This window comes from Mercenaria mercenaria, chromosome 9 (genome assembly GCF_021730395.1).
Source record: "Mercenaria mercenaria strain notata chromosome 9, MADL_Memer_1, whole genome shotgun sequence".
Lineage (NCBI taxonomy): Eukaryota > Metazoa > Mollusca > Bivalvia > Venerida > Veneridae > Mercenaria > Mercenaria mercenaria.
The window spans coordinates 82,063,862-82,091,616 of record NC_069369.1 but is presented as its reverse complement, the minus strand read 5'-3'; the positions used below and the strand labels follow the sequence as shown (position 1 = coordinate 82,091,616).

At 35.0% G+C, this 27,755-nt stretch overlaps 1 protein-coding gene across 2 annotated transcripts in view; it reads left to right on the top strand.

The window, feature by feature from the left end:
• Positions 1-649: 649 nt before the first annotated feature.
• LOC123547599 (monocarboxylate transporter 9-like) overlaps positions 650-27,755 on the top strand; it is a 47,509-nt gene continuing 20,403 nt past the window's right edge. For both annotated transcript variants that reach the window (XM_045334831.2, XM_045334830.2), the window contains exon 1: positions 650-939. In XM_045334831.2, coding sequence (XP_045190766.2) covers positions 684-939 — 256 coding nt within the window. In that variant the 5' untranslated portion in view covers positions 650-683. The remainder of the gene's footprint in view (positions 940-27,755) is intronic.

Sequence of the window (27,755 nt, the reverse complement as noted above, 5' to 3'; positions counted from 1 at the left end):
GTATTGGTGCAGAATCCGGGAATACTGGTTAGGTTAACTGCAAGTCGTTACATTGAAAAACGGTGTTAAACCCAAAAACACAAAAAGCAAATATTTCTCTTCCAATTATGTATGAATTATGTATGAAGTTACATAATGCCATATTCTACCTAAAAGGTAAAATAAAGTTTATAAATGAATGGTGGCTAAATCAGTAATTAAGAAGGTCGAAGTTGTAATTCTGCACATCTTTTCATTACTATCTATTTATAAAACGTTTTATCCTTTTAAAATATTCGAACTGGTTTTGGCAGCGGAAGCCGAAGTCTGTTAACTCTCAAACGATTCTATGTACACATCGTTACGGATTTAAATAAACATTTAAATATTTCCCAATCTTTTGTGAATTGTAAGAAAGATACAAATTTAAACGCTTGTCATTTCATAATTGGTGATTAGCGTCTTTCCTACACATGACCTTTAATTGTTTACAATTTATATCAAATTAACTAATAAAGAAACGGATAGGGAATCTTTAATGTACATGTTTTTTGTAACCGTTTAATTTGTAAGAAATCATCAGTATTACGTTTCACGTTACGCTCTGTTAATTTTACTATAAGTACACCAGTTATTGCTGTTTATACGTTAAGTAACAATATAAAAAAGCATTGCCATACACGTGAACATTACCTAAGTTTATAATGGAGGGAAAACAAAATTCAGAGATAAAAGTTGAAAATTTGGAAAATTCATCTGATAACACAGACAAATTCAAAAATTTGGATAAAGGATGGTCTTGGGTAATAATGTTAGCTAGTTTCGGTGCATTTTGTCTGATTGGTGCAAATATGTATGGTGTAGGAATAATGCATGCTACCCTACTCAAGAGGTATGGATCAAGTGTGTCCCTCACATCATGGGCAGGATCGTTACAGACAGCTTCCATGTCTCTCGGAGGTAAGCATTTACTTTGATTTTATGTTCATTAGTTCACAACAAAAAATCTCTTTAGAAGTTATAATTTGACGCTTTATTTTTACATGTTAATGTATGTTTTTGGCATGGTATAATATCTGTGATTTTTTTTAAAAAGACCCAACTGCCATATAAAAGTCAGAAGATAGCCCTATGACAGGCGATTTATATAACTTGTATATGTTTCTCATTAGATAACCATTTTTAAAAGTTTGCTGAATTAAAAGTTTAAAATCTGCAAAAATAAACATTGAATCATTCTTAGTCAGTTGTTATAATTAGTTTTTGAAACAAAGAAGTGAAATATAGTTTCAAAAACTAATTTTAACCTATTCCTAAACAAATTGAATTAGCCGGGAGGAACTTATGAACCCTGGAGGAATAGAAAATGTAAACAGTTATGTTTGAGACAGCAGATCAATGAAATTAACAATTGTGGCTTTGCTGGAAAAGTAGACTAGCTTTTAAATTTGAAACTGAATAAAATATCCTTATAGCAGGCAGTCTAGAGTAGCTTGGTTATTTGAAAGTTTTCTCCTACAAATTCGAGGAGTGTTCGAAAAGTATTGTGTAACTGGTGGAAACGTGAATGAGAAATGCATATTTTGGTCTATGGATCAATTTCTGGAAAGCGTCCCGGTAGGCTGATTTTGGTATACTACGGAGGTACTAATGGACAGCTGAACCGAGAGCTGGTCTCGATCGATATATTCGACCAGAAAGGAAGTTTTTCAGTTTTGAAACAGAAAGAAGTCGCATGGCGCCAGTTCTGGGGAATAAGGTAGATGTGGTAGCACAGTAACTCTCTCCGACTTCAAAAACTGTGTTACTGTACTAGCGGTGTGCGCTGGATCATCGTCATGCAGCAGTCGAACATGTTTGAAACCTGATAATAGGTGACGTTTCTTGTAGTACTTCAGAATCATTAATTTTTTCAAGATAACGTCACGGTAGTACCTACCAGTCACGCTTCTACCCTTTTTTACTGGAATCTGTACTGCTATACCTCCGCTGGAGAAGAATATGGCATACAAAACTTTCTTTGCACTCAAAGTGCGTTATGCAATTATTGGCCTTCAGCCATGTTTGATGGCCCATATTTTGTTCCAAACCTTTCTGACAGATTCAAAATAATGCACCCGGGTTACATCACCTGTAACAACATTTGCAAAAAATTTGGGAACATTTTTAGCAATCTTTTGGCAGTTTCAACACGTAGCCTTTTTTGGTCGTCAGTCAAAAGATGGGATACCCACCTAGCAGAAATCTTTCTAACTTTCAAGAATTTCTTTAAAATAAAATAAACTGTTGATAATGAAATGCCAACAATGTGTGCAGTATCGCGTACAGTATATCGATCATCATTTTGAAGAATTTCTGTGATTTTTCAAAACAGTTTGGTTACACTTTGCTGTTTTCGGCCGACCTGATTTTGGGGCATTTCAACAGACTCTACACCACAATCAATTTCTTTTTCCACCTGCTAACTGTCTCATAAGATACCTTATTAAAACCGTAAACACGGGTTTTTTCGGCAAAAAGCTCTTCAAAGAACAAACGAGTTTACTGCGAACTTTTATATATGACCGAATCTTTTCAGTATTTGTTATTCGTTTTCCAACCATTTTTGCTAAAGTGGTCAACGACTGTCCATATTGAAATAGCGAGAACCACTGGCACCAGACCAGAAAGAAAATGCCTCTGTATATGTTATACCCTACCCCTAGGTATCATATAAGAACCATGGTCGTAAACGGGAAAATATGCTTACCTATTTCAATCGCGTATTTCATACCTAAAAGACGCAGTTCAGTAAAATGTGTACTATTGATATTAAACAAGCGATAATTTATCTTCATTCGTGCACCTGTCACATTGTCTCAATATTCCATATTGCAGAGATGCTGCACATTTTTATGCTTTAGTCAACGTTACAGAAAAAACTTGCGCGAACTCCCCTAATGAACATCCGGTCTAGAGGTCGCGGCAGTGTGCACATGTTAAGCGAAATGTAAACAAACAAAAACAGAATGCAATATATTCACAGTTTTACGATAAGGCTCGAAATGATGAATAAAAGTCATCTTGTACATGATTTTGAACTTGAAATCATACATTGGTATACATCTATTCTGTTTATTTAATTCATTTTGCACATTTATGCTGCATATAAATATTTAAGCGTACATTTGTAGTAAAATGACGACGGACATACATTTTCACATCAGCCAATCAGAGTGTGTCTGTAATCTAGACCGGAACTTCACCAGGGAAGTTCAAGCATGTTTTTTGTGTACCGTTGAAAAAACTATAAACTACACGTTGTTAAGATAAGAAGTATTGAAGAAATGTGACAGGTACACAACCGAAGATAAATTACCACTTGTTTAATATCAATAGTACACATTTACTGAACTGCGCGTTTTTGGTATGAAATACGCGATTGAAATGGGTTAGTATATTTTCCCGTTCACGACCATGGTTCTTATATGATACCTAGGGGTAGGGTATAACATATACAGAGGCATTTTCTTTCTGGTCTGATGCCAGTGGCGAGAACTAGGTAAAAAAGTGATTGACTTGATATTATTAGTTACACTGCTTGTTGGTGTCAGGATACGGAATATACGCTGTCGAGGAAATCCATATCAGACGAGAGCGAAGCTTTTCGAGACAGCGTATATCCCGTTTCCTGTCACCAACAAGCTGTGTAACGATTTTATCTTGCCGACTACCCTTTACTCATATGCTATAATCTAGTATTTTACATTTTGTTTTAATCAAAATTCATATCTGAAATGTACAAGCAGGATATTGGAATATATCCTGTCTATACGTGACGTCTATTGACCAATAGAAATGCAAGAAACTTGTAGGAGGCAAGATAAAGGTATATACCATTGTGTAGATATTGAATAGAGGTAATAAGCTGTATAACCATCGACGTGAAATTGCTCGTGAAAATGGCGTGTTACAACAATACACAATACTTTTCGAACATTCCTCGTATTTACTGCAAGAATATAAAAATATCCTAATTTTTTCCTTTCTTGGAGTGTCAGTTCCTAGTATTCAGTAATACAATTCAGTAATTTTCAAGACCTGACCCTGTCCGTTTTGGGTGGGAGAAGCGGGTAAACTTACATACATAAAACATCAAGCATCCCATCATATCAAGCCAATCAAGTAATGAATGTATGCATTTCCTTCACGCACACCCTACTTGAAGTCTTGCCTTGCCTTGTCAGATCACTAGTGACGTCATTTACACCACTGCGTATCTGAATATGTCATGAGTGTTTCCTGTCTTGGAGAGTAAGCTCCTGAGTATTCCTGGTATTTAGTATTGGGCTAAATTTCGACATGAAACCCAGCGTTCCACTTTGTTTCACCGACCATTCATCCAAACTTCTTGTAAATTGAACTCTCCTCCCCAATACACATACAAGTTTTAAAAAAAAACTTTCAAGAGGAGCAATAAATGGTGGGAATAATACATTCCGTTTAGAACTGCAATACATATAAAAGTAAGGTTTTAAATTAAGGAAAAGCTAGTGACCGAGCAGGTTAGGGTGTTAATACTAAATGCTCTCAGAATACGTAAATATACATACAAGGACGACAAATAAATTGATAAAAAAGTTCAGTAGAGCCACGTTCCCGCCAAAACATTTACCTGAGAGCTGCATCTACAACTAGTGGTTAAAAGTTTTTCTAAGTTAATGTGGTAGCTCTATCATATTTACTTTTTATATTTGTCGTATATAGTGTATTACTGAACATTTTACGAGTTTTCAACATTTTAACTATTTGAACAATATACTCAATTTTGTCTTTAAAATAACGATTTGAAATATATGTGAAATTTCCTATTAATAATATTCTAAACAATATCCTCACTATCAGTCCAAACAAGATACTACATAGAGGATATTTGTTTGTTTTGAGTGAATATGGTATATATCTCACCGAGAAGTGAGAAAATTACAAATATTTTCACGAGCGCGTAGCTGAAGTGCGAGTGAGAATGTGAAAAAAAAATTATCACTTCGAGGTGAGATACATTCCATATTCACGAAAAACAAACAAATTTTCTTTTTATTTTATGCTCAATGACGTTGAGAAATGCATTTTGCAACTGTTTTAATCTCAGCGCGGGAAACAAGGCGTAAACAGACATGACGTCAGACGTGCTGTGACGTTATAAAGACGCATGCAACATAAAGTTCCATTTTGTTTTATATTTTGCTGCATAACGGTATGGAATTCTCTTTAAGTAAAATAATTTGAATCGAGAAATATATTATAAAGAACAAAGTGCGACTATAATTTTCATCCTGTTTTAAGCAAATAATTTAAAATTCATACACAATGTATGAGGGGGCGGAGCTCATATCTCTCACAGTGTGAAAATATAGATTTCATATTTTCACAGTGTGAGCGGTGAGATATGAAAATATTTAACTGATAGAATACAGTATTTCATTAGTTAGCATAAAATAAATTCCTTTTTTAAGCAAATAATGTCAAGCATAATGCGTTGCGATCTATCAATTTTCAACTGATTGGAAGCACAATATCCATTAGTAGTAATCGAATTTAATTTAAGAAAATGTCAGTGAGTTTGAAATGCATGAACACATCCTGAAAAATACTGAAATGATCAACTGAAGCATCTGTCCTCTTTCGGTACCATGCTCAGTATTTTTCAAAGAATTCGAATCTTTCTGATAACGGAATGTCTGCTTTTATACATTTCGATGGGAAACATGGACATGTTGCAAACGAATGCACGAAATTACAATCACACTCGAAAACAACAGTAATGATTGCGTCACTATTTTGAGGGGGTGGGTGTTAAGTCCTTTTAGAGTCTGTTATTCTGTTTATATCCTGTATTATATAATCAATTTTTCAGAAGATATTATCACTTTTGGTATGTTACCATTGTCAGTTTGTATAAAGTCCGGATAGCTGCAACACAACTTGATATAAGTTTTTTAAAACATATTTTTGTCATCTAGTAACAATAGTTTCATATTGCGCATGACGTTATGGTTAGTTGAGTAAGGATGTAATAGGTGTCAGTGCATTTAAATTTTATTCGTTTTCTTTTCAGATTGTAACTTCGATAAACCGCAGTTTGTAGATATATTCGTCTATAAACAGAAACACTTGTAGGCAAATTGTAAAAAAAAAATAGGCGCAACTGTTTCCTATCACAATGACGAGATTCGTGCTAGACATAAATGATAAATAATCTTGTTTATAATAAAACTCGATTATATGATGGTTTTGACAAACAGTAACCGCAAATATCATAATAATGAATTTCAAGAAGGTTAAACAAATGAATGGGATCTTACCTCTATTTAATTAAGTTATATGATAAAGGTCTTACCTTTATTATTTATATGATAAGGTGCAACCACTCTTATTGGAATACAATATAACGGGACAAAATCAAATTATTCTGTTTTATCTATAAGGAGGAAACAGAATGTTTTAAGCCAAATTGACACAGTTTATGACTTCAGGCCCGTAGCCAGAGGTAAAAAAATAGGGAGGCATTTGGTAGGGGGCCAGTGGGCATGCTCCCCTGGATTTTTTTTCGAGGGTGCCATTTCGTGCGTTTTTCTGCATTTCAAACATGTTTTTTGTTACTTTTAAGATACCGATTTCGGAAAAAATAAATGACGTTAAAAAGATTCGCGTACATTTTATTTTAATATAGATCTACAGAAAAATAAGAGTTTTGAAATAGCCAACGTATTTGCGATTATTGTCACTCTAAAACGCTAATTTAAAGGCATATGGTCATGTTTGCTTGGTTTTTACATCTTCAGTTGAGTAAATGTATATATGTTCATGTAGAGCTATAAACCTTTTAGCATGGCTGACGTGAAACGAAAATTTGAAAGAAGCAACACAGTTTATGCATATACAAATACAATACAGAAACGTAATACAAAATCAATGTACTTAGTACATAATATATTTTGTCAATCTTCTTAAAATACTATTACATTTTTTAAATTCAGCACTAGGATAAATAGTGCGTATGACATGTCAGATCTAAAAGATCAAATGTAGTCATAAAGTTATACTTATAAGTTAATCAAAATCTAAAATGTCACACATTTATATAAAAAAGTATAAACGGGAAGATTCCATACTTACGAACAATTAATAAGTGTATCTGATATAAGTTCTTAACTTTTAAGTGACTATATATTTTTGAGAGAAGTCTTATAACGAAGTTTTGAAATGCTGTACGTAGATCTATAATCGTGACTTTTTAGAAATGATATGTTCAAAAGCGTGTTAAGAACAAAACCTCATGATTGCAAGACTTCATTCTGTTGTAATGTCAAAATGAATCAATTTAGAAAATATATCATCATTAAGTCAGATAAGCGCCACGTTTTATTTAGGTATGCATAACATAAAACTTCTTTCGCAAGAACATGAATCAACTGACAGCGACAGTGTCAGCTGGAATATAAACTAACGGGCGCATAGGTTGTGCGAAAACTATGCTATATTGCACTTGCCTCGGTCATTTTTCTGCCTCATTTGCCTCGGTAGATTTTCTGATCGCTCGATGTTCGGCGTCCGTCGTCTGTCGTCTGTCAACATTTAGCTTGTGTATGCGATAGAGGCTGTATTTTTCAATTAATCTTCATGAATTTTAGTCAGAATGATTACCTTGATGAAATCTAGGCCGAATTTGAAAATAGGTCATCTGGGGTCAAAAACTAGGTCACTAGGTCAAATCAAAGAAAAACCTTGTGTATGCGATAGAGGCTGTATTTTTAGCTCACCTGAGCCAAAGGCCGTCCGTCAACATTTCCTAAAAAAATCTTCTTCTTGAAAACCACTGGGCAGAATTACACCAAACTTTACAAGAATGATCCGTGGGTGGCCCCCTTTCAAAATTGTTCAAAGAATTGAATTCCATGCAGAACTCTGGTTGCCATGGCAACCGAACGGAAAAACTTTAAAAATCTTCTTGTCCAAAACCACAGGGCCTTGGGCTTTGATATCTGGTGTGTAGCATCATCTAGTAGTCTTCTACCAAGATTGTTCAAATTTTCCCCCTAGGGTCAAATATGGCCCGCCCCGGGGGTCACATGGTTTATATAGACTTATATAGGGAAAACTTTGAAAATCTCCTTGTACAAAACCACATGGCCTAGGGCTTTGATATTTGGTATGTAGCATCATCTAGTGGTCTTCTACCAAAACTGTTCAAATTATCCCCCTAGGGTCAAATATGGCCCGCCCCGGGGGTCACATGATTTATATAGACATATATAGGAAAAACTTTGAAAATCTTCTTGTACAAAACCACATGGCCTAGGGCTTTGATATTTGGTATGTAGCATCATCTAGTAGTCTTCTACCAAGATTGTTCAAATTATCCCCCTAGGGTCAAATATGGCCCTGCCCCGGGGGTCACATGGTTTATATAGACTTATTTAGGGAAAACTTTGAAAATCTTCTTGTACAAAACCACACGGCTTAGGGCTTTGATATTTGGTATGTAGCATCATCTAGTGGTCCTCTACCAAGATTGTTCAAATTATCCCCCTAGGGTGAAATATGGCCCCGCCCCGGGGGTCACAAATTTTACATAGACTTATATAGGAAAAAAAGTTTAAAAATCTTCTTGTCTGAAACCACAACACTTAGACCTTTGATATTTGGTTTGTAGCATTGTCTTATGGTCCTCTACTAAAATTGTTCAAATTGTACCCCTTGGGTGAGAAGAGGCCCTGCCCTTGGGGTCCTAAGTTTTATATAGACTTATATAGAAAAAAGCTTTAAAAATCTTCTTGTCAGAAACCATATGATCTAGGCTTTTGATATTTGGTATGATGCATTGTCTAGTAGTCCTCTACCAAAATTGTTAAAATTTTCCCCCGTGGGGTTAAAAGAGGCCCCGCCCTGGGATCACTTAGTTATTATTATGTGAGTTATATAGGAAAAATACTTTAAAAATCATCTGATCCTATTTCCAAGACTGTTTAATTATAATTACCTGATGACCCCAAGTAATATGATGTCACTTGACTGTGACCTTGACTACTGACCTACTTTCTTATTTTTTTAAGATACAGCCTTGAAATTTTGATGACATACACAGTTTTGCACACAAATCGTAAAACTGAATTTCATTGACCATGAATGTGACCTACTGACTTTCTTAATATTTTATCATCAGTTTGACATTTGAAACATGTAGCTCATTTTACTCAGGTGAGCAATCCAGGGTCATCCTGACCCTCTTGTTTTTATTATCTTTAGTCTCCGTCTTTCAGTTTGCCTCAGCTGTATGAATTACCAGGCTTTCCGGTAGTGTCTAATCTAGGTTTAGTAATATGTGTCACATCGGATATAGCTCCTCGGGGAGCTATATTCGGCGAAACCTTTTCGTATTCTCCGTATATATCTCCGTATATAGCTCCCTTGATTAAACTGGAGCTATAAAAGGAACACCTGTAGCTTTGTTCCGTATAATTATAGCTCCTCGGGGTTTTTATGCAACATGGACTACGTGGCTTATTTAGGACATTTCGTTATGTCGCTTTTTTAAAGACCAAATAGTGTCAAATATTTCAAACGTGATGCCTTAATTCTGATGCAAGGGTCATAACTAGTACTAAACCAATATATTTCTGGACAGTCTTGGAACTTTGGGGCAACTACCTTATTTCGTCAAGTCCGACAAAAAAACCCTAAAATCTTCAGGTACACCTAATTAACATTTGTTCCTTCCAAATTTGATAATTCTGTCACATAGTACAGAAGATGAGTGCCTGTCACAGTATGATCAAGTATGTATTTGGACTCGAGGTCATATTTGCTAGACCAGGTACAAAATTTTAAACCCATGTTTCTAACTTAAATTGCCAGTTATTATTTTCTTGTACAGGTTGGCGATTATTGGTCTAACTATATCCGTTTTCGGGACTGTGTACCTACGCACTCTCGCTCTCTAGCTCATACGTATGAATGCCACAAGAAATAAAATTTATTCAATCCCCACCTGTCTCCCAAGTGGTGTGGAAAATCGTATATCAAAATGACACTCTGCCAAATATTTATGTTTTTTTGTTACTCGAACAGTACTGTTATAGTATTTTAATTTTTCCATGTATAAGGAGTCATATTCGGGTTTGTCGTATACAGAACCTCTGTCCCAAGGAGCTATATACGAAAACGTGTGCCGAATACAGCTCCCCGGGAAGCTATATCCGAAGGGAGCTGTGGGTGTGACAAATATGTCTTCAATTTTCATTTCCGAATAGGTATGTTATATGACAACAGCTTAAAAACACGATACGACGTTATAATTATGTGGCATTTGTGAGATATTTCAGTATCATACTTCAGTTGGTGCGCGCATTTAAGATATCTTAATGCAAGTGGTCTCATATTATAGAGATAGTACCCAAATTTTAAATTAAATTGCTAAATTGAAAAATTCATGTTTCTTGCTTATACATAATATGCAAGACCAAAAAAATTTGAATTGATCATTTTGAGCATGTTGTTTTAATGTTTTTTAATTTCCATGTAGCCGCTACTGCAGATAGTCCTACCTTTCAAGCTATTGATAATTATTACGGGAATAACTTCTCTCAATGACGGAAAATTGTAAGATACAGTCAAACTTGTGTAACGATTACTGAATGCATAAAGGGAAGTAATTTCATTAATATGCAAATTTGTAAACCTGTCAATTGTCATTGGAGTAAAATGACAGTATATATGCACAATAAATCACCTTTGGTGATGAGCTAGCTTTTCACCGACGGGATTTGTGTGGCACTGAAACATTATAAATGGTGGCAGCGGTGGGATGAAGTCAACTGCGGTGGGATGAAGTCAACTGCCGGACTGGAGTTGCCTTACCCATGTATTTCCTAGGCCAAATCTCGGGACGAGATTTCTCGGAGGGGAAAGTAATGTAACGATTACTGAATGCATAAAGGGAAAAACCAAAAGTGATTTATTGTGCATATATACTGTCATTTTACTCCAATGACAATTGACAGGTTTACAAATTTGCATATTAATGGAATTACTTCCCTTTATGCATTCAGTAATCGTTACACTTGTGCTAGCGACCACTCCTGAATAGCGACCACCTGTCGACAACGACCGGTCTCTGGTCTCCCCATAGAAAAATGCTCATAAAAAGGCTGTGAATAGCGACCATCTGGCGACCGCGACCAGCGACCGGCCTAATTCATTCCCAAGGGTCATATTTGCCCCCCAATAACGGCCAAGCTAGACCGTTCCGGCATGAATATATTTGAAATCCGCCGAATTTTCACGACTTACATAATAATTACTGCTTGATTGAAAATTTTCAAGTTTGCACCGGCCGAATTTATACATAGAACATAACGAGGGGTGAATGCGAAAGAGTTCTAAGTGCATATAAATAAAGAAACACTTCTTTCGCATTCACCCCTCGAATTATTAAAGAAAGCAAAAAGCTGTAAAAATACTTTTTATCAGCATGATAATGGCTAAATGAGAAGCGACCCTTCCCCCCGAATAAAGACCACCTGTGAACAAAGACCACTTCTGCTTGTTCTGAAGAGTGGTCTTTGTTCACAGGTTTGACTGTACATGCATATTGTATGATATCAGAAAATGTTGTAAGTCTAATAAAATAAATTCAGATCGACTATTTACTTTGAAATTTAGATATAATGTTATTCGAACCATATCATATATCATATATAAAAATAAGAAAAACTATTCAATATTTACCATGAAAATTAACATTACATTGAAATGACTTTTCACTAAGCTGTCACATACAGATGTATGGATGAATGCAAGGTAGGGTTGTTATCTGAGTCATTGAGTGTTGTGGTCTCTCAAGCAAGTTTGACTGTACTTAAAATTAAAAATCTAAGTATAGCCATATGGGAAAATTAGACCCATCGTGAAAATCACCACAAAAGCCGATAATACGTTTGGCCAGGTAAATCGACTGTCGAGTCTGTTCGCTAGTTTTCGGCCTACTCCGTATTTCAGGCCGATGTCTAACCCTTCTTCGCCAATGTACTGTTACATTAATACTTTTGATCATATGGATTTAGGGATATTGTTAAGTCTAATATACAGTGATTGCAAAGATAGATTAGAAAATAGTAACCTAAATGGTAGTTGGTGGTTTAATCAGAATACCATTTATAACGGTATTCTCAACCAATACATTATTATAAAACCAAACAATGACTTTCCAAAAGTAATTTCTACTTTCTTACAATCAGATGGAAACTCGCTTTATAATACTTTCTTTGATGTTCATGATTATGAAATAAAGATTTTAAGTAGTTTTTTATATGTAATCAAATAATTGCACATTTATTATTATGCCGTGAGCGGTGTCCAACTAGCTTAGAATCTTATGCCAGCTCGAAGATCGAAATTCATAACTTCATAACTTATCGAATTTTGATCCAAAGTTACATCTGAAGATCGAAAAAAGTCAAATTTCAAAATAGCTTTTAATTTCGGACAAGCTCAATGATTGATATTTATAATATTCCAAAAGCCAAAGATTGATATTGAAATGAAAAAGGCCAAATATCAAGCAAGCAATTAGTGTCGAGCCATCTCGAAAATCGTACTTCAAATTTTAAAAAGCTGAATTTCAGTATAATACTGAAACTGCATGTGATCTGCACAAGATTAAAAGATTTTTGTTTGTTTTGTTCTGGGTTTAACGCCGTTTTTCAACAGTATTTCAGTCATGTAACGGCGGGCAGTTAACCTAACCAGTGTTCCTGGATTCTGTACCAGAACAAACCTGTTCTCCGCAAGTAACTGCCAACTTCCCCACATGAATCAGAGGTGGAGGACTAATGATTTCAGACAAAAATGTCGTTTATCAAATAGTCACGGAGAACAAACGCCCCGCCCGAGGATTGAACTCACGACCCCGCGATCCGTAGACCAACGCTCTACCTACTGAGCTAAGCGGGCGGGTAGATTCAAAGATTAAAAATCGTGCAAGATCGGATATATCGAAATTCAAGTTTTTATGCTTCCGGCATCTAATGATGCGGTTGGCATATAGTGATTGTCTTGTCCGTCCGTTGGTTCGTCCGTCTGTTCGTTCGTTCGTCCGTTTGTCCGTCCGTCCATACGAGGTTAACCAAATGGGACTATTTCGTCTAGCATCAATACCTCTTACTAGAATGACTTGATACTAATGCAGATGTAACCTGTGACCATTCCTCATCTTCAGACATCACCTGACCTCAGTTTGACCTTGACCTTGAACTTGACCTCGTTTTGGACTTAGGTTGCTTTGTATCGACAAGGATGCCACCGGAGGCATCAAGCGTTTATTGAACACAGATCCTTGTTAAAAATCTAAATAGATTATTCCCGATTTTATATTTCAAGCCTGCTCGAATTTTCAAAGCAATCGAATTTAAAACTGGTATTGAATGTGAAACAGCCAGCTTTCTGGAAAAACCAGTACTGGTGTCATATGAGATGTCATGGTCGTGACCCCTTTGGTGCTTGAACCAACGACCCCTGGGTTGAGCGGCCGACACATTTTCCTCTGGACGACCGCTCCCCTCAAAATATTTGAATTTCGGTCATCCTGTTGGATTTAATTTCAATTCTGCCTCGAAAATCGACGAATTCTTTTTATTTGAATTTCTATTTCTGAGTCTGTGCGAAATTCAATGTAAGCGAAATTCAACATCATCCTTTACGAATTTGAATTTTGATTTTCTACTTCTAACTTGCCCAAAATATGCCGCCTCAAATTTCAACGTTTCTTTTTTAAATCTTGAACTTCGATCCTCAAGGCTCAAATCATATTATGGAGCGTCCACTAATTTATAAATCCGCACATGTGTGCTGTTAAGCGGGTGAGGAGATATCAGTCTTTACCGTTAAGGAGCTTAAATTCCGTAAGAATTGACGGAAACATACGAGATTGTTCGAGTCTTTCCGATAAGGAAAGAAAACCTACACTCATCTGCAAAATGCTTAAAAAGGCCATTTTCCTCTTCACCTAGAAAACTGAAATTAGTATGAAACAATAGCTAAATGAATATAGATTACTAAGTCGTTTGCAAAGGTCTTAAAGCGCACATAAGAATCTATTTATTCTTTGTTAAACAGAAGAAATTTCAGCAAATTATCCATATTTTACTATGTTTCTAACTGTAGATAGACAGACATAAAGTATACGCAAAAAAGACCATTTTCTTTTAAATTCATTTTAAAAATAATATATTCATAAGAAAGACAATGAATTGTATATTATTACATCGTTTGCAAAGCTAAAATACCTATAATTCTTTTCCATGAATTTAATTAAAGTAAAGGGCTCCTTCTTTGCACTATATAAAATATTTTCACTCGTGTGAAACATCGATGGGTCTAATTTTCCCATATGACTGAAGGCTATGTCAGGCTGACATATTAAGATATCATTTCATGATTCAGACACGCAAGTAAAGAAAGAAAATTTTAATAATCTTCAAACGATTTACCAAATATAATACTAAATCAAGTTTTGCAGTCAAAAAAGTTACTCATTAAAGGTACATTACTAAGGGAAAGTGAGTTGGCAATTTTTTTCATAGCCAGTGCATAGACTTCTGCAAGACACTAAATAATGAAGATTGGCAGGTCAAAATTTACAGAAGGTCTTTGGAACTCAAAGAAATGTATGTGTATTATGTTGAAATTTAAATGAATCGACAGAATGACCCCCCAGGTCTTTTTAACTTTCTTCATACTTCATAGAAAAATAATTGTACATATACTGCGATTTATTTCGAATTTCTACATACCAACTTTCATTTTCCAATAAAATGAAATAGTTTCTGTGCTTTTTAAAAGAAATTAAAATGTTCACTTTCCTTAGTATTGGACCTTTAAGTTACACTTGCATCGTAATCTAAACACGCTAAATGAAACAATATATACAATACTGTGGAAAAAATGATTTTAAAATGTATGAAGCGTAGTGAATGCCGCAAAGTAAGTTTTTATGCCTTTTTAGTTGTTTGGATCTCATTACTTGGTAATATGGGTATAAGTTGCAGTGTCATTGAATTTGTGAAATAAAATAAGAATAAAAAGCACCTGATAACTCCGTTCGAATAATAGAAACAGACATCAGCCTCATATGTAAATGAAATTATTTAACCTTTTGTTTAGCATATCTGGTCTTCCTGCTGTTTAACCTTTAGCATGCTAGATAAATAGTCGTCTGCTGGAAATATCATCTGCTAAAATTGTAAAGTTCATTCAATTTGCTCCAAAATTGGAAGAAATATTGTCAGAGTAGCAAACAGCTTGGAACCTGATCAGATGCCGATTAAATCGGCGTCTGATCTGGTTCCAAGCTGTTTGCAAAGGCTGTTAAATTCGCCTGCAGCAGGCTAAGGGTTAATGGAAGATGTGAAATTCAAAAGATTGCCTGAAGACAGCGTCTTGTAGAAATGGGAAATGCATTTAGCTACTTTTATACCACGAAGAGTAGCGAAACAATTTTCCGATTTAAAATTTAAACCTCCTACGGTCAGCGGTGTGGAGGATAATTACACGCTTATACACTTACCATTGCTACACTACATACAATGTATTGTTCATTATTGTACGATACTACACTATGTCTACCTCTCACATGTACATGTAATTACAGTGTTAAAACCAAGATGTTGTAAAAATTGCCAATTATTAGTTAAAAACTGATATAACTTAAGACCTAAAATTACATTAAAGCTCAATCTCGACTTTTCTCAGCTAGAGCTGGGTTTAATTCTATCAAATATCGAAAGAAGCAATAAAACAGATCAGGGCAGGGTATGAGGCTAGTGTCAATGTTTGCGCATATATTAGTAAACGATTTATCAGACCTCGACGTTTCAGTCGTTCAGTTAAGACGTTCATTTTAATGAAATTTATTAGCAAGTGCAGTGAGCGATAAAACACTTCTGTTGCATATGCATATCTGAAACTCAATAAATGTTTTATATTTGCTTAATGTAGATTTTGGTATTCCTAGTCCTACAGCTTAGTAAATATTTCACAACTGTAATTCATTTAATAATTTCTATTGTAGACCTTTATTTCACTGTAAATGTTCATCTTGCTTAAATGTAGATGATACCATACTGGTTAATACCAACAAAAGTTTTACCACTATTACAAGAAGTGGATGTCAGGTTAATTTCATGGTCGTTTCATGATTCAGACACGCCAGTAAAGAAATTTTAGTATTATCTTCAAAAGATTTATAAGATATAATACTGAATCAAGTTACCGGTCAAAAAATGTCTACTGTCTGTATCAAAATAAAAGTATAATACGTTATCAGATACATTTGCGTCATAATCTAAACGCCGCTAAATGCAAAAAAGTATCTAAAATACTATGAAAAAAAAATGGTGAAACTGCTTTCAAATGTAAATAGCGAAATGCATACCCACAAGGTAAGTTTTTTTCCGTTTTAGTTGCTTGGATCTCAATACTTGGTAATATGGGCATAAGTTGCAGTGTCATTGCATTTGTAAAACAAAATGAGAGAAAAAAGCTCCTAATAACTGCGTTCGAATAATATAAACAGAAAGAAACCATAATACTGTAAATGTAAGGTAATTCAAAAATATCAGGAAAAACAGTGCCGTATACCAATGAGAGACGTATTTAGCTACTTTTATTCCAAAGAGCGTGACAGAATAAGTTTCCAGTCAAATTTAGAATTTAAATGATCAATAGCAAAACTCTTTCGGTCAGATGTGTTGAACCTAATGATCACTTCTTGTTACACGTTTACCCTTACCATTGCTTCAAAATTGTACTCGTGAGTATTTTATACGAATGAAAATTTATATATTTATCATACTAGAAAAATTATATTCGTGTAGTACACTTTAAGTCTTACAGCTTTAAATATATCCATAGGGCCCATGCGGTTCTGGGTCGATCTGTGTATGAAAAGAATTGGAACCACTGCCTTACCCTTGCATGATCGTAAGAGGCGACTAATAGAGTCTTAACACTTGGTTTTGCTATAACTCTGCGATTCAAGTAGGTATGCAAATTTTCATTCCATACCTCATGTTTTTATTTCAATGTAAATGAGATGTGAAACCAAAATTTGAAGTCCTGTTTGGCGCCATATAACCTATAGTGTTGGTGCGCTGTAACACACAAATAAAAAAAAAAAAAAAAATATATATATATATATATATATATATATATATATATATATATATAGTGCCAAAACAAATTATGTCAAACATTGTAGATACTAGTTTAAACTTTGATCTTCCCTATTCAGTTTCAAATAAGCTCCAGTATTGTTGTATCTGCCCATAAGTATATCAAAACAATGTTTTAGTATTTTTTATTCGGCACAATAGAATAGTCAGTTTGCGAAGCTTCTTGATTGGCTACTTAATGATTAATACCTGTAAGTGACCGCTAAGGCAAGATGTACTGTAAACGTCTATCACTGTTAAACATAAAATGTCCTTTATATGTGATAAAATATGCCTGTTAAACCAACCAAATAGCTATTTCTAAACATTCACAAGGACTGCATTTTTCATTCGTGAAACATTCGGATCCCGAATTAATATTTGCATCTCTCCCATCGTCATTTCGTACTTGGGCACTTATAGCCGGAGCAATGATTTACGGAACCTCGGGATCGGGAGGTAGGGGCACTAGAAAAGTTTACATACCTACGTTTCTAGCTACTTTATGTCTAATTTCCTACAATATAAATCATTTCTTTTTCAAACCTAATTTATTTCAAAGTATGGTTAAGATTCAAAATAAATCGATGAATTTGTTGGTGCCAAAAGCAAATCATTTGAAACTTAATGATTTATCATTATAGTTTATATGTATTTCATTTTTATCAAAATATCATTGATGGAGAACGGCGCAGTTTATTTTCATTTATTTTGAAGAAATTCTTGTTGAAGCAGACGATAGGTAGAACATGTGGTATCGTGAGCAATTGATGAAACTCCATTTATGCTGTAATTATTATGGATTTGAATGTTCTTTTCAACCTAATGAAGTTTTATTTTAATTTCACGCCGCAAACAATTTGTTAAAACGCATTTTGCTCTTACCTCTGTGGCGAGTTATACTGATATCCTGTCTTTGTGGCAACATCCTTGTCATTGTATGAAAGAAGATTTTTTTTTATCGAAAACTAATGTCCTTTTCAGCATGAGAGCAACATAAGACGGAACTTTGGTTTTAGGGAAAATTGTTTGAACATTTTTACATTTAATTTTACTCGTATGAGATAAAACAGCAGCTCCTTCAAGAAGAATATTGTAGACATACACCTCCCAAAAAGTAAGTGCTGTGTTGCATCCGAGACCTCCATCGCAAGTGAGACATTACAAACGAACCATAAATCGGTATTAGTAGATCGGGGTAGATCGCGGAGTGAAAGGGTAATTTTCTCTTTAATATAAAAACAGCGCAACAAAGTGTGTTTTTCATATCATATATCCTATTTTTGGGGGAGCCCCCACAAACCCTCCTATGGAGGAGGCTGGGACACAACCTTCCAAATTAATGCCTGTCGGGGCAGTGCCTCAGTTCGATTATGCTTTTTAAGATGGTGACTCAAAACATATCCTTTTTTCTCATAATCTTGGCAGAAAAACAGGGAGGCACCGGCCTCCCTGTGCCTCAGTGTAGCTACGGGCCTGGACTTGTGTCAAATTCCCAGATTTAAACAATAATTCCGGTTGCCCCAAACATAATAAGTAAGGGTAGATTTCTCGAAAGCACGGAACACTAAAAACACAGCCTCTGGGCCACGCATTTGCAAAGTAGGCCCACAACAAAAGAAGCTGTAACGGAAAAATATTACAGACGGGATGCTTCAAAACTCTAACAAGTATATATGAATTTATGCCAAATATAGATAGGGGACGTGGTAAGGGGGAGAAAGGGGGTGGAGGAGGAGGTTAAAGGGGAAAGTAGAACCAAGGATTGAAATACAAAGGCAATGCCAAGTTCCTTAATCACAGTTACACTACAACGTAAACCACAATAACGCAGACATTCATGTACCAGAGATAAAAACACATCCACGCCCAACTAACTAACATAGAAACAGACAAGTCACTGCATGGCACCGTTTTAGACACACAAACGTACACCTACAAGCAGGAAAAAGCAATCGTGCACCGCCCATTGACCCCAGCAGCCAAAGTAAAGGGGGACACGAAAACCTACTCAAAGTAAAGTGGGAGGCGACGCCAAAAAAACGGGGGAGCTCAAATGTAACGGGAAAGGAGGGGCGACAGGGGGAGCAAGGACAAGGGGGGGAAATACTTACAACAAAGAAAACAACATACGCAAAATAAAATACAAGACAGACAGAAAACCAGTTGAAAAAAAGGGCACCGCCTTGGAACGGTCAGTAACCTATATAAAGGAGACTGGGCATGCCCACCTCACACTTACTATATTTTCAACTAGAGTAAGTTTATGACTTGTGTCGAATATCCAGATTTAAACAATAACTCCGGATGTCCCAAGTTATGGATAACCACACCTATGAACGAATATCAAATATCAAATTATATATCAAAACTCTGCTCATTTTAATTTGTAACGAAAAATGGACGTATCAACCACTGCAACTTCAGTATATTATTTCAACCACTGCAACTAACGTATAAATGTTTAATGGACTTTGAAGTGATATATACCTCTCGATTTGCATTGTTTTGTTTAAAATTCAATTTTGTCATTACCTACAAGGCTATTCTCGGATTTGGTTTAACAATATTTTATTTATCAAAATTTCATTTGTTAGAATATTCAATATATTAACATAGAGGATTGAGTAGGAAGCTATTAGCTTTTTTAGAAACTCTCCCCCTATTTTCGGATTTCATGTCTTCACAGACGAAAACATTCTGAAATTCCAACAAACTTGACACTTACTTAAGTTCTCCAGCATAGTCAGTTTTGTTTGTTGTTGACATTCAGATAGAAATGATTTTTCCCGGCTTTCATCGTAAATACACGTAAACTTCAAACTCCTACTCGGTGTCAGTATCGAAGAAACAGTCAGAAACATAGATCAGAGAAATCATAAAACGGTGATCTTGGTTTTCATGTATACAAGTTATATGTATTATAGCTCTGAGATATAAACTGTTAAAACACATTTCATTTAACAAACAATTCATGCCTTTATCTATTATAATCATTTGCATCCAAATTGCATCCCAGTGGTAAGAAAGACATAATTTTGAGTCGTTATTTTACAAGCTTATGTTTCCTACCATAAATATGGTAAGTTTCTGTTATGTTTGTTCCATTGACGCAAAGTGCTAGAATTATCCGTTGGAAAAGCTCAAAACTTGTTTCAATGACTGTTCAAAGGGTGGCGTTACCTTTGCAAATGTAAAAGATACTTCTAAAACGCATAGTAAATTAAAACAAAATGATGAAAAAAGTACATCAGTGCATGAATCACTTTTTTAAGGACTGGATACATTACCTAGTCTCATTATTATAAACTTGTTTCTTAACGTTTAAGAATACACTGTTATCAGGTCTCGTGTTCGCATTTAAGGTAGGACTTGTATTTGGTGGACTTTAATGTTTAACAAATAATCGAAAATTATTTTTATCAATTTAAGGGAACAAATCAGTAATCATTAATATCAGTTAAATACTTTCAAATTAGGTTGATTTTAAAAGTATATTGCATTAGGTATTTTGCATTAAAGATTAGTAGGGTGCACCGACCTTTCATAGATCCCTACGTGAACATAAGCCCTTTGGAAGAACCGCCCTTTACACACATGATGTCTTTAATTGCATTTTACAATTTAAATTGAATACAAACTATAAAATAGTTTCTTATTATTATTAATTCTGAGTCAAAAATTAGGTCTGAATAAAATCTGGAAAGTACATCCCTGGGAAGCACCGATAACAAGGCAAGTAGTGAAAATTGCAGACTCGGTTTGATTTCATTGAATCTGTTCATGAGCAGTAATGGAAAATGCAACACGGACCACGCCTCTTAGCACCGGCTTAAGAAGTATTAAATCTTCAAATCTGTATGGGTTGAAAGAAATGATCCCGAAAGACCAGAAAATATAACAACACTGAGTTCCTTTGGGTTAAAAGTTAAATATCTATGCTAACTATTAATAATTATTAATAATTACGAAAAAAATTATATTTGATAACATTATTTCAACTATAAGTTGCTTCAGTGATTCAGTGGATTGCATCCAGTGAAATTTTTGATAATTTTCTTCATGAATTCACATCAGACATTACCTGTCGTTTACCTGTAAAATATACATACGCTAAAGATCAATTATTGGATATTGGATCTACGGTATCGAACAATAGCGGATTAGGAAAACTAGACCCTGCGGCATATAGGATTATAAACTTACACAATTTATCATGTAAAAAGAAAACGCATTAAAGTAAACGAGGTGGTAAAAGTAAAATAAGTCCTAAACAAAATGGTGTGAACTTTAAAAATTTGATTTACCCTAAGAAATACAATCAGTACAAAAATATACGCGAACATGTATCTTGCATTTTGCTGAACTGTTGAGCTGTTGTGAACAAAGATGATTGTGTGAGCCAATATCTCAGAGATGAGAGAATAGATTTCGCTCTTCTGACTCGGACGAGAAACAACATCAGTTTGAAACTTCCGACTTAAACAAGAATGGAAATAACTTAAGCGTAACTAATAGAAAAAGTCAAAAAGGTGGTGGTGTTGCGATCAGATGTAAAACCCCGATAAATATGCGAAGGGTAACTCACAGTACTGTTCGAAGCTTTGAATATGGTATTTGGAAGCTCCTTATCAAAATTTTAACCATACACGTAGGGGGTTTTTATAGACCCCCAGTTCTATCGACTTGTAACCAGTTCGTTGCTGAATTGTTTGATTTCATCGAAAATATTTTACCATATTATGACAATTTACTTATAATGGGAGAATTTAACTTGCATATAAACGATGACAACAGTTCTATTACAAACTTCAAGGACTCTTTAGTAGCAATGGGCCCGGAACAAGACGTTGATTTCAGTACTCATACAGGAGGACATAGCTTGGATCTAGTCATAACTGAGTCACTTAATGGTGTTCATGTAGAGAAATGTGAAGCCTGGACCATTTTCATCTGATCACTGTGTTGTTAAGGTTCTCTTGGATGTTAAAAAAGAGACTATTGCTAGTAGGAGCGTGACATTTAGAAACTTTAAAAATTTGAACGAATCAGAATTAATTTAAAGTACAATATACGTTGATTCACAGAATATAGACAAGTTTGTGAAAGAGTTTGAATCGGAAATAGAGGATGTCCTGAATAAGCACTCTCCTCTAAAAGAAAAAAACTATAATTAAGAGAGCACCCAAACCTTGGTTCCATAAAAAACTGAAACATCAAAAGCAACAAGTTAGAAAGTCTGAGCGTACATGGAAGCTTTATGGTAAAACAGATCAGTTTGAGTCGTATAAAGTAAGAAATAAATACAATTTTGAAATCAAACGTCAAAAGAGAAACACACTCAGTGAAAAGATAAAGAACGCTAAAGGTGACTCTAAGACTCTATATGGATTGGTATCTGAGCTAACTGGTACCAAATCTGAAAACCCACTGCCTCAAGGAAAGTCTAATAATTCATTGGCCGAAAAATTTGCTGACTTTTTCATAGCAAAAATCTCAAAAATACGTCAAACCCTAAGTCAATACCAAAATTTTGAACCTCAAGTAAAGGATATACAAAATTCAAACAAATTTACTGAACTGACTCAAGATGAAGTGAAAAATCTCATCAATGAACTGAATACTACGTCTTTAGAGTTAGATATTTTGCCAACGCGTATTCTGAAATCACATGTAGATGAAACTCTCTCTGGTGTCACTAAATTTGTGAATCGTTCATTACAACAAGGTGTTTACCCTGTGAATTACAAACAAGCAGTTGTTAGACCTCTGCTCAAAAAAGCCGGTCTTGAACTAGAGCTTTCCAATTATCGTCCTGTGAGTAATTTATCATTTCTATCAAAACTTATTGAACAAGCTGTTCTTTACAGATTAACAAACATGTAAATCAATTTCGGTTAGTCAATGATCTTCTAAGTGGTATGGAGAAAAAGGAAGTCACTGCCCTTATTGCGATTGACTTAAGTGCAGCATTTGACACTGTCGACCACGACATTCTTCTAGATGTCCTAAAAGCACAATATGGCGTCTGTGATACCGCTCTTCAATGGGTAGACTCCTATTTAAGGCCTCATACTTGTAAGATTAATATCAACAATGTATATTCATCAGACCGCCATCTTGAATGCAGTGTGCCCCAGGGCACTTGCCTTGGTCCTTGGCTGTATCTCACTTATGCTGAAACTCTTTTTGATGTCATTCCAAAATCCATATCAGTCTACGGTTTTGCTGATGATCATATAGCAAACAAAAGCTTTCGTCCTACATCTGTTTCCGTACAATCACACGCGATCGGAGACCTTGAAAGATGCGCAGTTATAATCAATGACTGGATGAATAGAAACAAACTGAAAATGAACACTTCCAAAACTGAATTTATTATGTTTGGCAGCAGACCTCAATTGAACAAATGCTTTTCAAATTTCATTAACATTTCTGGTGATGATGTCAAACGTGAAAGCACAATTAGACATCCTGGTGCATTTCTTGACGAAACCTTGAACTTTAAAGATCATATAAATCGCAAATGCCGTACAGCCATGTTGAATTACCTACGAATTCAGAACATCCGAAAATACTTAAAAAAGCAGCCACTGAAATTTTAGTTTTGTCTCTAGTTATTTCACATCTGGATTATTGCAATGTCATACTGTATGGTGTAGCTAATTGTGAAGTGCGTAAGATGCAACGTATTCAAAACATGTGCGCAAAACTTGTCCTTAACAGGAGAAAATTTGACAGTTCTAAACAAGCATTGTACCACTTACATTGGTTGCCGGTGTAAGCAAGAATTGAGTTCAAGATACTCTCTTTCATGTATAGATGTCACACAGGCAGAGCACCTCTATACTTAACAGAATTGCATACGGAGTATATTCCTAGTAGACAAGGTTTGAGATCGTCTGAAAATTCTGAATATCGTTATGTTGTTCCATACAACAAGTGCAAAACATTCAATGACAGAAGTTTCTGTACTATTGGTCCAAAACTTTGGAATGAAATGCCTATAGAACTAGGCAAAAGTAAATCACTTGACACATTCCAAAAAGATATTAAGACACTGTATTTCAGAGATTTCGCGGCATTGTTTTAAATTTTTGATAATTGTTTATCATGCGAAAACAGCGGGTGATAGAGCTTAAATTTTTGTAAAAGGTTTTACATTTCAACATTTATATCTCCAAGCTTTGTTTAATAAACGCACTTGTTGGTAAGGCTCTATGAGTAGGGAAGTGTGTAGTATTTTTTTCTTAAAAAGTATATGATGGCACCATTAACCGGGAGGTTTGAACCTCTATATGCAGCCCGTCTGGGCGTACCAGATGTTTTAAGCACTGGTATTGGCAATAGGGGTAAAATGACCTCAAGGGGAGGGGTGCGATCGGGACTGTTTATTTCAATAAGGCTGTTATTATTATTATTGTCATTATTGATATTGTTATAATAACTATTATTATCATTATTATGTACAACACCATTGAATATATCATTGTATAAAATAGGTGTTTAATCAAATTATTCAGTTTCAGTTACAGTTTATAATTTTAGGACTGATGGTACTATTTTGTGCGTTTAGATGTATTACTTTTTGCAAATCAGTGAATCGCACTGTAGTTTATATTAATCTAAATCGTATAAAATGCATTCAACCCTTATATTAGCTCGTTAATTTGTAGACATCTTTATACGCGTGACGAGTGATTATGTTTGGTATGTAAGCTTATATCTCAGTATCTACTAATAGACTGTGATCATTTGACATGCATTGCATCTGTTGCATAACTCTTTCTTGCTTTTTTTTCAAACGTTATGCCCAATTTATAACAATATTTGGCAGTTTTTTTATTAAAAAACATTCCCCTTATTTGACATTGCAATATTACGCTTATTTTTTTGTGTAAGCTAGTATTTAGGTAATTACGGGTTTGAAAGCATTGGAACTATAGATACGTGCTTATTGTGCTGATTTGACATGTAATGCACAAATCTATAATCCAACTGTGCGTTTTTACAAAGTTATGCCCCTTTTCGACTTTTTAGGCATACAAGCACTAAATAGGAAAATGGCGCGAAAAAAAAGTATGGTAGTCGCATAATAGCGGATACAAATAGTTCTTAGTCTATTACTCTGTAGAGCTATTTTCTTTGCTCTATTTATAAGCTAAGTAAAATTGCAATTACCAGTCACAGACTTTTCGACTGAGTTCCTTTTTTAACTCTTAACATTGAAATTATTCTCTTATATAGACAAGAACACTCTAAATTCCCCCTCTGTAACAAGACCGAGTGACCTTCCATTTCAGTAATGATATTAGCGAAGCTGATAATGGATTTCAAATTATGAACATTTATTTCAATATTGTAAACACAGTCACAAGAAAAAACAGGTTCAAATGTACGAGAGACCTTCTATTTCAGTGACGATAGTGACAAAGCTAATAATAGATTTCGAATCAAGAATATCTATCTAATATTAAAATAAAAGCCTTTTCAAAGGTATTCAAATGAATTTTTTTTTAATCGGCATCGAGCAATTTTTCAAGAGAGCAACAGAACATGTTCAATGATTACAAAATATTTTAACAAATGTTCTATCGCTCGGTCATGAGGAAGAATTGACCTCATGTCCGATATGGCAGAAAATCGATATCAGGGGAGACAACAGTTATAATTATGGTATTGGTAACAGATGACAGGCATTGCGATGTCGATATATATTGCCTCCGGGTATTATCACCATGATGTTTATTCGGCGGATGCCGTATTAAGAACGAATTCGTGACCATGCCACATGATTTCAGTTTGCAAATCAGACTACTCGATAACGTATTATAGATAATTTATCAAAATGAACGATTTATGCAACACTCTGCCTGATTTGACGAGAGTGTTTAGAGTGTTTATTTGTTACACTCTGCTGATTGTGCTACGCTGGGTGAAATGTAGACAAAGCGTTTATGCTAAATGACGCTGTTCACAGTTTTAAAGCTAAGTTTCGCTCAGTATATTTAGCAAGAATATTGATATATCTAAAAATGATAATTAAGTTTAATAAATATGATAAAAACCTCTTCAAATACCATCATATATCAATTTACAGAAACAGATGAATACGGTCTGCGTATCACATGAATAAGGGTGTGATTAGAGTCTTCTATGTAGAGAAGTTCCTTCCAGACCGTTGCTGTAATTATTTGTCGTAGAATAAAGGAAACAAAATTGCACATCTAGGAAACCTTTGTGAACATTTTAAAGAGAACCATTTAAATTGTTGTTAAGTGTGGTGTTTGGTTTTGCTATTTGCAAAATGTTAGATAGATGATAGAATGACAAGATTTGTAAACCTCATATACTTCTTGTCTTACTACAATTAGCCGACAATCTATTTTTAAAGATTGTTCTTGTTTTTAGCTCACCTGTCACAAAGTGACAAGGTGAGCTTTTGTGATCGTGCGGTGTCCGTTGTCCGTCGTCCGTCCGTGCGTCCGTGCGTGCGTGCGTGCGTCCGTCCGTAAACTTTTGCTTGTGACCACTCTAGAGGTCACATTTTTCATGGGATCTTTATGAAAGTTGGTCAGAATATTCATCTTGATGATATCTAGGTCAAGTTGGAAACTGGGTTACGTGACCTCAAAAACTAGGTCAGTAGATCTAAAAATAGAAAAACATTGTGACCTCTCTAGAGGCCATATATTTCACAAGATCTTCATGAAACTTTATTAGAATGTTCACCTTGATGATATCTAGGTCAAGTTTGAAACTTGATCACATGCCGTCAAAAACTAGGTCAGTAGGTCTAAAAATAGAAAAACCTTGTGACCTCTCTAGAGGCCATATATTTCACAACATCTTCATGAAAATTGGTCAGAACATTCACCTTGATAATATCTAGGTCAAGTTTGAAACTGGGTCACGTGCCATTAAAAATTAGGTCAGTAGATCAAATAATAGAAAAACCTTGTGACCTCCCTAGAGGCCATATTTTTCATGGGATCTGTATGAAAATTGGTCTGAATGTTCATCTTGATGATATCTAGGTCAAATTCTAAACTGGGTCATGTGCGGTCAAAAACTAGGTCAGTAGGTCTAAAAATAGAAAAACCTTGTGACCTCTCTAGAGGCCATATATTTCATGAGATCTTCATGAAAATTGGTCAGAATGTTCACCTTGATGATATCTAGATCAAGTTTGAAAGTGGGTTACGTGCGGTCAAAAACTAGGTCAGTAGGTCAAATAATAGAAAAACCTTGTGACCTCTCTAGAGACCATACTTGTGAATGGGTCTCCATAAGAATTGGTCAGAATGTTCACCTTGATGATATCTAGGTCAAGTTTGAAACTGGGTCACGTGCCATAAAAAACTAGGTCAGTAGGTCAAATAATCAAAAAACCTTGTGACCATACTTTTCATGGGATCTGTATGAAAGTTGGTCTGAATGTTCATCTTGATGATATCTAGGTCAAGTTTGAAACTGGGTCAACTGCGGTCAAAAACTAGGTCAGTAGGTCTAAAATTATTAAAATCT